At 43.2% G+C, this 11498-nt stretch overlaps 1 protein-coding gene across 1 annotated transcript; it reads right to left on the bottom strand.

Moving 5' to 3' along the window:
• Positions 1-3712: 3712 nt before the first annotated feature.
• On the bottom strand, positions 3713-10628 carry LOC311044856 (extracellular calcium-sensing receptor-like; the record flags this gene model as incomplete). Its single annotated transcript, XM_084056671.1, has 8 exons — positions 3713-4626; positions 4703-4826; positions 4916-5143; positions 5685-5960; positions 6030-6236; positions 6974-7243; positions 9948-10034; positions 10308-10628. 8 exons carry the CDS (start codon positions 10626-10628, stop codon positions 3713-3715), a joined length of 2427 nt encoding a protein of 808 aa, XP_083912797.1.
• Positions 10629-11498: the final 870 nt, after the last annotated feature.

The raw sequence follows: 11498 nt of genomic DNA on the forward strand, positions 1-11498 counted from the left end.
GTGGTAGCCATATGAAACAATGAAGCACAATGCTGTGAGGCAAAAAGGCTGCACCCGGATCTGAAGAAAACTGAGGCAATCTACTCTCTGAGCCAACACTTTTTTTGTGTGTTGGCATGTACTGTTATTACGGGAGTCCGGTGGCAATTGTGCAAATATCTCAGCTTCCTATGCGACAGCAGTCGAATGCCAAGTGCTGGAGTGAAGAACACCACAAGCAGTGGACATCATCTACAATTTGCAACCTGCACTGGGACAGCAACTTGACGCACCAGTTGGAGGAGCGTTTGACAGTGGTGGTTGGTAATGTGGAGCAGCTCAAAATGCTCTATGTGTAATACGAAGGGGAATGACAAGGTGTCCAGATAGATCATTGCCCAGCTGACATGCAAGTGGCTGAAGGAGTGGTGCTGCACTGCCACATCAAACTCCAGCCATCTCACATCCAGCTGTTACTTGACCACTGCTCTGGTCGGTGTGCTGGCATCACATTGGTGAGGTACCTCCTCAGCTGCATTTTCACAGAGCTCAAGGTGGAGACGCCAGGCTCACCAGAGGTTATCTTGTTAATGTGTCTGCGGGACAACTGACACCTGCTGCTGCACTTAATGTTGTGGCCCATTTGTCCTGCTACATTCTTTTGCATGCCAAACAACCGTTCCTGGACAAATTATGTGCTAAACTCATTGTGTGTGCTGCATAAGTGATTGACTACAAGCGAGACGACTACCACGTATTTTCTGTCTTGTGTAGGCCTATCTGGTTGCAGATGATGCAGCATAGTCTCCAGTAACCTTTCAATGGCCGCGAGCGCAGCAAAAGGCACGATGAATGGTCAAGCTGCTCTACACTATCAAGCTGGCAGCATATCGCCTTGCTTCCTCAGGGCAGGGCACCATCACCACATGGCAACAGTTATGCCAACTTCATAACTTCACATCTACTCAAAATGGTGGCTAACCTGCGAGACAGCTGTAGATGCTGCATGGAATGACCTCACACTCGACTCTACCACCAGCTGTACGCGTACAAGTCTGTTGACGAGGGCATCGCAGCATAAGCGATGACAGTGCTGGAGAGGAGATGCTGCCTAGCACTTGCAAATTCCATTTTGTAGCACAAGCTGATCTTCCCATGCAAGCCTCACAGCTGTACTTTGGCGCTGGCTTCGTCAAGCCAAAGTTTCCAGCCTTTTTGGCGAACCTCGCCAACACCGACTGCTGGTTTAGCATGGACCAGCTGTGCATCGACCCAGCATTTCTCTCACTCGATGTAAAGGATTGGCTTACCAGTGCAGCATTCCAGGCAGGTGTGGTGAATGTAAATGCCATCAACGCTGTGAATGACTGCGCCGAGCATGGTGTCAAACTCACAACTTTGTGGGAGCAGCCAAGAGTGAGCAGCACTTGCACCTGAAATTGTCATTGATGTCCAATGATAATTTCAATGTTGCACTGAAAATCTTTCTTCTTAATAAACACATTTTGCTCTTTTGAAAAACATGTCTTCAAAAACGATTTGTTGCATTCTTTAGAAATTGCCTTGGCATTTTGTCAAGAAATTGGAGTTCTGAAAGCACCCGCAAAAAACAAGCTATGCTTAAAATCAACGATGCGTGTTAAATAGTTGTGTGTTTTATTACAGAGGTGTAGTAGTAACAATAAAACACTTTTAATCTAAATCTGGGTTTCAAACTGCTTCACCTTTATGCTTACCAGGTATAGGACAAGAGAATGGCCAGGTGACAATTGAGTAGGCCTGCTACTCCCAACTGAAGACGGTCTACGTAGAGTTGGGAGATGTGGACAGCCTCTTTTAGAAATGCACATCGTTGGAGTCGCTGCAATTTGGAATAATGGCACAAAAACTGAGACTGATAACTCTTGAGTAAGACTGAGGTTAATTCTAAAGCCGGGTTTGTGCTCCATCGTACGACGGTGTCACTTGCCAAAAATAGCCAGATCTGCTATTTCAGGTATGCGACACTTCTGTACGACGGAGCATTAATTAGGCATTTGACACAGCTAGTGTAGCAGACATCTCAGTACCAAACTAGTATATTTTATCCTGCTTAAATACCCATGGAAACTGAAGGATTTTTTTTTAGACATCTAAACATACGTATATACTGTACGTCTGGGACAGAGAATCTGGTTGGAGCTCTACAGTATTAAACTAACATTGTCATATTGTATGCCAAATGGTTCAAACGAGGGACAAGTCTTACTTTTTGCCATAGTATGTGTTTGATACAGTAGGGTCAAAGTGTCAGAGCCATAGTGATGTGTAAATATTGCACTATTCCTGCCATACTTATTTTACTTATTACTAATACAAAGATATGCATTTCAAATGTACTTCATTTAACACACAAAGGTTTATTTCTTGAACAAATGACAGTGAAAAAGCTTGCATATGTTGCATATTGTTGCTGTCCGGCAATAACCAGCTTGACACTTTTGCATTTTTTTCCCATAAATCAGGGCCATTGAACACCCTTTACATCTGTGTGTTGGTAAACAAAACTATTGAACCAATGCAAAGCATTAAACAGCGCTTCTGACAAAACCAGCTAACTCCATTGGATCCTCAAATTCTCTGCTAAACCAGCGAAGTCCACCGGAGTTCCACCCCCTTTTGACCTCCAACCTCATTGTGAGCTTGGAGTTCCATTCAGCTGTTCTTATCAATGATGAACAAAACCTCCTAACTCCACTTTTTTTAATTTCCTGAAAAATGAACATTTGGACTTAGCTGGTTCCTGCCGGACAGCAGAGATATTATGCTTGTTATCATGAATATAAAACACCAGTCTTTACACATCAAATGTAATCATAAGTACAGTTTATAAATACAGTAACTAATTTATGAACTTTTTGGTAACAAAGACAACTATTGTAGATTTACATTGTGTCTGCAATACAATTATGAAAACGATATTAGCAAATATAATCGCCTTATTTTAACTTAGAGGATGAATATTGGAGAAAGCAATTAACTCGTACATGAGTTCATGTGAGGAGTTTACATTATTAATGTCTGCTTTCTGTCACACTGAAAATGAGTTGATGGCATTGCTACACTATGCATCATAAATGTGGTGTCATCATAAATGTGGTGTTTCAATGGTGTTTTTCTTGCACAGAATAATCCACATAGTGGGAAAGAAGGCTATGGGAGGATGAGCAGCAAGGGACATGGGACATGGCGTTTCAACAGAAACACAGAAGGATGAGCTCTGACTTTGACCAGCAGTTATAAACACGCTATAGAATAATCAACATACATGGCTCTCATGTTGGTTGGTGTTATGAAACTTTCATACAGAGCATATTGTTTTCAGGCCTTTTGACCATGACAATGTCACACAAAGCAGCTTTAAGTTGTTCAAATCGGAAGCCTTAAAAAAAACAGTTAGAAAAATAATAGCATACGTTGCTATTGGTTACATTTGCCAAATGGCTGCTTACATACAATTTGACCCATGAAGAAGTGCTATATTTTCGGATCTACTGTATATTTCCAAAATCACCAAGCATTTCCTTTAAGGTAAACTTTTCACCAACTTGTATTTACAGATAATAAATGTTTGCTTTTGATGTACTGCTTTTTGTTTAATTTGGTAGAAAACTGAACAAGGTAATTTCATATCTATTTATATATTTTTTTAAATTAAATGAACAATAAATACATCATTATTGCATTTCTGCTTCTATGTCTTGGTGGCACCGCGACCCATGATGGACTTCTTAGTGTTTCTCTCAGGTTTCAAAAGCATTATATAACACTTTGGTCCAAACAGCGCCACCAAAAGGCCAAAACTAGATGCTAAAATAGCAAATACCTCCACTACATCTGCATATTTGCCTGGAGAGCTGATATATGCTGGGACGAAGGCTATCCACACGGCACAGAAGATCAACATGCTGAAAGTGATTAACTTGGCTTCATTGAAGTTGTCTGGAAGATTCCTTGCCATGAATGCTAGGACGAAGCTGAGGAGTGCCAGTAAACCAATGTAACCTAGTAACACTGCAAAACCAACTGTTGATCCCACCTCACACTCATAGACTATCTTATCACTGTTGTACTGTGTGTTTTTATGAGGAGTTGGAGAGGCAGACACAAGCCAGACTGTGCAGATTATTGCCTGGATGGAAGTAAGAGCCAGAACTGTTCCTCTCTGCTGCATAGCACCGAACCATTTCAAAATGTCAGCACCCCCAGGCTTGGAGGCCTTGAACACAGCCAACACCACCATAGTCTTTACCAGGATACACGAGACACACAGCACAAAGCTGATCCCAAATACTGCATGCCTCAGCTGACATGTCCAGTGCCTGGGACGGCCAATGAACAGAAGTGAGCACATGAAACACAGTTTCAGTGACAGCAAAAGTAGGAAACTGAGTTCTGAGTTGTTGGCGCGTACCATGGGTGTGTCACGATTATAGACAAAGATTCCCAGGACAATGGCACAGATAAGTGTGCCTAGCAATGAGATGGTTGTCAAGGAGATACCCAGGGCCTCATGGTAGGAGAGGAACTCCACTCTCTTAGGGACACAGTGGTCACGCTGGGGACTGGACCAGAAGTCCTCTGGACAACTGGTGCACTCTGTAGAGTCTAATAAAGAAGAGAAGATTAAAGGGACAGTATCATTCTAAAGATAACCTACTCTACATACATAATGTAAAATTACCAGTCTCATTGCTGATCTCTCCCTCAGAGCAAGCAATGCAGTCAAAGCAGCAGACGGGTTCTCCTTTCCTTCTGGCCACACGGGTTCCAGGAGAACAACTCTCACTGCACACTGACTGAGGAGGCTACAGAGGAAAGGAACAATGATTAGTTTCAGTCTGAATTACATTCAGAACCCTGAGCTCAACATTATACTTTAGAAAGCCAAAGTGACCTTTTTGGTTTCAAAGTTCCAGAAGATTTTGTCTTCATCAAGGATGAGTTCTTCATATCCGGAGGATGACTTCTTGACCACACCCACATTGTGAACCTTTATGCTTCCATCAGGAAGCCACACCCAGTTCATGACATCATAGATTGGTAAAGGATCACCATTCTCATCAAATGATACATTATCACCATTTGATGTGGTGAAGTTGATCTTTTCCAGGTAATAGACAAGCTGGAAATTGTTATGGGGGAAATTATGAAGAATTTAAAGGGGATTACCACTCATTGTCAACACTGAACTATGGCATTTATATAATTTAGGTTAGGATTTGCTCTAACAATTATATTGTTTGCATTCTATGTATGTTATTACCTTGCCTTTTGTATGTCGCTCTGGATAAGAGCATCTGCTAAGCGCTTAAATTGTAAGTTGATTGTACATTGTAAGTGTGTGTGTGTGTGTGTGTGTGTGTGTGTGTGTGTGCGTGTGCGTGTGCGTGTGCGCGCGCGCGCGTGCGTGTGTGTGTGAGCCCTGATCCCACCCCTGCTCTATAGCAATGACCTATCTCTACTATCACAGTAAAATTTTTAACTTTTTATTTTATTTCGATCAATGTCAACATTATTCATAATACATTAACAATGCATTTTTCATCTTACTGTGTCCGGTTTTCATGTGTTTTACCAATGTCATATTTACATAATTTCACTTTTAGTATAAATGTGAGTCCAACTAGACACATTAACAGGTAAACTGTGAATTAATAACCCACCTGCCATATCTGTAGTGTATGCAAACTGGCACAGCTGTGTCCAATGAAAGGCCCTCTTCCTGGCACACATTGCAACATGTTATGGAGGGCATGGGCCAGAGTATACACAGCCTTATACACATTATACTCTATCCTGAGGTCAGACACATCCAACAGTGGAGTTTCTGCCGGTTCTAGGTCCTCTTGTCCAGTACACACCCCTCCACCATTATCCACCCACTCTGTAGGAAGGGGTGCAAACTTACACTGAAATGTGTGCTCCCAAAACTGCCTCACCTGAAGAAACACAATTTAGACGTAAACATAAATAAACCAGTTTAATATGAAATGAACCAAAATACTCACAATGTTATTTTCATGGCTGTTGTCAGGGTCATTGTCAGGATGTATTTTTAACAAGAAGTCCTTGAGACCTGGTATCTCTCCACGACGGATGGCAATACCCAGGGTGCCTCTCAGGTACGGCATGAAGTTAGGAGTCTGGAGTATGGCCGATGATGTCCACGCCTCACTGGCCATCCATTGCAGACCTGTCACATTCTGCTTTACCATCTATTGTGTTGAACAAAATATATTAGTATATAATTTCTGTTCAACAGAAACCGTGTATGTCCAAAACCAAACCTGTGTTCAAATGGATCCAATGTAGTTATTATTTAGTCACAAGCTCTTGTTATTACTTTTCATAGGTTCAAAACCCACAGACAGATGTTTTAATAATTGGTTATAGCAGTGCGATGTTTGATTGGTGTTATTATCTGTTTGCTTATTGTATACAGAAGCACTGAGATCAAAAGGGAGGTAAGTACAATTGTGTAAATTAAGCTAGGGTGACCATACGTCCTCTTTTACCCGGACATGTCCTCTTTTGGGGGCTGTCCGGCCTGTCCAGGAGGGTTTTATAAAATCCTTCAAATGTCCGGGGTTTTGAGAGTTTTAGTAGCGTGTACTTTATCTGTGTATCAGTAGGGGGGGACGTATCTTAGCAACAATGAAAGCGCTAACTCTCATTTGTCGTGTCATCGAGTAAATGGGCCAATGAGCTGCTGAGCAAACTGTTTGTTTTTGGAGGTAGACACGTATTTCTTTCACTTCGAGCACATGCACGCGCGATGCGCGTGCATGTGCTCGAAGTGTCCTCTTTTTGGGAATTCAGGTTATAGACACCCTAATTAAGTACACAATTGCATTGCGTTTTGTTATTCTGAAAGTGTGTGTGCACTTCAATATAGCTAATTTAATATTCCTTATAATTATGAATGCATCATGATTTGAATAATAAACCAAACCTCCTCCATGAGTTCAGCCATACGGCTCTCAAATACAAATGCAATGACCACACGAGCTGTGGATTTCTTCATCACAGAGACAATCCTCTGAAGTTCATCTGGGTCAGAGTCCATGGGCACAACCTCCACATACGCTAGACAAGCCAAACCAGACTGGGCCAGCTCAGACTGGAAGGATCTGGCAGCATTGTGTCCATAGTCATCATCAATCACCAGCATTCCTACCCAGGTCCACCTGAACCACCTCATAATGTGGAGCATAGCTCGCACCTGGTTGGATATAATGGAGCGATACGTGCTTACTGTAGGCTACATTATTCACATAGTGAATCTCCTACACAGATTCCACAATAGAAAATATCTAATCATTCTCTTTTGATGCTATCAATAAAGACCTTCAGCACCAGCAGCAATACTAACAAGATAATGCAATACTGTAATCTTTCCACTCAAACAGAGAGCGTCTCCTTTCAAACCCCAATGGTTCTAATCAGCCCCCCGCCCACAGGAGTGGCCCAATTCTCTCACAACTTGCTACAAAAATCCCTCATGAAAAACTATATAATCTCCTACCTTTCATTTTCAACCTTCACATGTGTCTCCTTTTCTAATAATCAAAAAGTGCTATATATTTCATCTCGCAATTTACTTCCGGATGGTTCGTTTTGCACTTTTTTTGCCACATCGGTCACGGGAAAGAAATAAGCGCTGCCGTGGTCTATGGAAACGAGCCCAAAAGTGCACCCAAATAAGCCCAAAATCGCTTATACAAACAGTCAGACCTGGCAACGCAGCCTACGCCAATCATGCGTGAGAGATCTACAAGCTATGGGGCAGAGACGCCACCGTATCTTAGCAACAACTACAGCGCTCACTCTCATTGGTCGTATCACGCTAAGAGCAGTCTCCAGACAATGGCATCGCAGACAGCTTGCTGTTACTGCTGTAGCCATAACAGTTAGTCCCAGCGACGACGGACAGGGCGCTGTGATAGCTGCCATGTCGCTAACGCTAACGTGGTTGTCATGCCTGCAGCGGCTGTGCAATCACTTTGTCAACAATGCACGTTCGTGTGGTGAATGTCAATATTGCTGCTCAGTTAGTCCATTGTAGATGGTGTATGTTTGTGTGTGTCTTCTGGAGAACTATGTAGCTCCACAGCAACTACAGTAACTAACGTAATGGCAGGACCGCCCCGTGCAACGCATGTTAGGCTGCATTATGGTCATGTAGTAATTTCAGATAATTTCGCTCCGATTACAGCAGTGCTTATCAACCCTTTCACGCCCCCCCCCCCCCCCCCCCCCAATAAACGAACTTGATCTGGGGACCCCCCCATTCTGTTTGACTCCGTTCCACAAGTACATATTGTGCAAATAGCCGATCTACAAGCTCAAAACGCCTCACGTTGAGAGGCTTTGTAAGCTTGTAGATCGGCTATTTTCTACATGACTGCCTCTTTCTTACATTCTTTGACAATGTGGCCCATGTTTTCATAGTATAGTTTGTTGACTACTTTTGTTGCAGAAATGCTCATTTCCTTTACTTTCCTTTTTTTATTGTCTCCGCCAGGCCGAAAGGCATGGCGCAAGACTATGTTTCACCCCCTGTCCGTCCGTCTGTGACAGCTAATCTCTCACATCGTTGACTTGATCGCAGCAAAATAACAGCCCGATGAGTCAGTGAGAGCTGGATAAACGAGGTAAAATGTGTCAAAAGGAGTCTGTACGGCTGTCGATAAATGAACACATGCCGTCGGTGGGAGAGGAGATATTGTGTCTTTTGGACAAACAGCAGCGTCGTGCTGATGTTTGTTGTGTGAAGCAGCTTAATGTCAGAGTGTTTGTGTTGGAGCGCCTCAGTGCGGCTGCAGAGTTCATGTGCAACCTCTTCCAGAGAGAGACAGAGACACTAGAAACTCTGCTGGGGAAAAAAAACACTGCTGGGCATTGACTTTCATATGGACATTGATCTACACACTGCAGGTATATCTGCTACACACACAACATCAAACTACACACTGCAGGTATGATGCAGCGTTTGCATTACAGCCAGCATGCCAGCGTAGTTCCCATATGGTTTCAAGGTGGGCTAAACCATATGGACCCCATGTCAGCAATGTCAGCGGCATCCACTTCAGTCCCAACTGCGATGCCCATGCAGGCTATAAGTAGCTTCTACCTGGCCCTTAGGTGGGCCCCAACTACCCATGTTTATGTGGGACCAAGGCGGGTCCTACCTGGGTTTGCCCATGCAGGCTTTAACTGGGTTCTACCTGGGCCCTAGGTGTACCCTAACCAACCACAGTGCAGTGCCCATCGCTCCAATTGTTGTGACGTCAGGGCTCTCAATACTGCACATTGGTGGAGGAGGAGGGGCCGCAGGGCGACCGCACACATCGCTGAACCAATGGTAGCCCACGGATGTTTCCTCTGGGGATTTACAATCTGCCCCTCTATGCCACATATCATCCGCACTACAGGGTCTTCACTGACCGAGCCACGGCCCCACTGACCCTCATGACGCTACGCCACTTATATGACTTGCCAAGTGGCCGCGGGCGCTACGTGGGCGTGGCCGCGGGCTAGACGCGAGCCCCCGCGTAGCGGGGGCGAGCTTCTAGTATACTCAATAGAGGGAGGTATTTGTCAAGTGTGTGGAACATATACTACTACAGTGATTCTCAAAGTGGGGTCCAGGGACCCCCAGGTGTCATTGAGGGGGTTCTAGGTTGTTCCCCAGCCAATTCAGTAAAAGCATTGAAATCACTTTATCCCTTTATACATTGGCCATTTAAAAAGAGCCAAAATACAAGCTCACAACTATGTGAGCTTGTAGACTTTTTATTTTTTTTATTTTTTTAAATCTTTGAACATTTTGAAATATTGTGGAAACATATGACATGACATGAAAAAGTATATGAGAACCATTGTACTACTATATACCAACATATGTATAGTATATATACATTTACCTGGAAGGTGTCACTTGGGATTGTTCTATAGAAGGATGGGAACTGGTTATGGTCACTCAGACAGGCGCAGGTGGCAAAGTAACTGACCTACAAAAGTTACAACACATCTGTTCTCTAATATATGAAATAATTAACACCTGTCCACTACAAACAGCGAATACGAGCATATGAGCATGTGAGAATACAAAAATAATCTCAGTGTTATAATCCCTACCCCCCCTCTCTCTCTCTCTCTCCCTGCTCCAACTTTCTGAAAAGCTGCTTCACGCTCATTCAAAATCGGCCATTCACATGCTCTAGCTAAAAGTCATATAGAGCAAAATATGTCATGGTAAAAGGGGGTTCAAATAGGAAACTTACCTGGGGCACTATGTATAAACCTAACATTCTAGCAATAGCAATAGAACTTGTTGAGGAATCAGTACCCACAATTCCTAGCACTGGAGGGGAGCCAACACATCTCTCATCCAATTGAAACTTATCCTCTCTCCCAGTGACCAATGCCAATGTTGTACGAAATGCAACTCCAAGTGTCACACAGGTATCATAGATACTATATCCTAGAGTCACATTGGGTAGCAGGCTGCTGTTTCTGTTGATCTCATTAATGGCAAAAGCCATGGTCTGTGCAGACCTGAAGCCTTCAATGTGAAATCTAACACAAAAATCCACTGTAACCATGTTTATATTGGTAGAAATATACAAAATCAACTAATCCTATATGGTACTATCAATCAAAACAAGTTACCTATTGTCTTTCTATTGTATTTGTGATACTCACCTATAGCAAATGGGCTCCTGTTGCTTGGAGATGAAAGACAACTCAGAGTAGACAGAGTAGAGGTGGATATGAAACAAGCCACCCAGAATAAAGTCTCCAGCCTTATAAACTCTGTTCAGATTAAATTGTTCCTGTAACTCACAAGAAGAGGAAGGTGAAGAAGACAAAGCAGAGAAGGAAGAGAACAATATCAAGGTCAAGTACATGTATGAAAGCAGGTGTGTGTCTAGTGAAACCCTCATGACTGTCCTCCTGTGTCTAACACCTCCCTCCCCTTTCTAAATCCATTGTCCAGTTGCTACATTTTATACACAGTGCTATGTCGTCCCCTGTGCCACCTTATGCCACTACGTAACCTTTTACACCACCCATCAGTGCTCTGCCATCCCCTGTACCACCATTACGTAATCTTTCACAGCACCTATCTGGCAGAGGCAGGGCTTAATGTACATTAGCAAGCCTTTCTTGTCAAAATAATGTCTGTGTCCAGGCCTGGAATTTCGTCATTTTAGGGGCACGGCCACTTGGCCTTTGGTGTTGTAATTTTTTTAGGGCACAAAGGCCAAATGCCAGGGCAGAAATAATGAATTGAACTTGAAGGTTAAGATTGATTTAATGGCAAACTAGAAAATGTGCTCCTCGGAGCACAAGTCTCCGCCAGCAGAACCGTGCTATCATCTGTCAGTTTGTACTGGAATGTACTGTTCTTGATTAATCCTGTCTAAGATATTTATATTACGTATTGTGAGACACCAGTGTGTCTACATAAT

This window comes from Gymnoscopelus microlampas, assembly GCF_963454915.1.
Source record: "Gymnoscopelus microlampas genome assembly, chromosome: 5".
In the NCBI taxonomy this organism is placed as follows: Eukaryota; Metazoa; Chordata; class Actinopteri; order Myctophiformes; family Myctophidae; genus Gymnoscopelus; species Gymnoscopelus microlampas.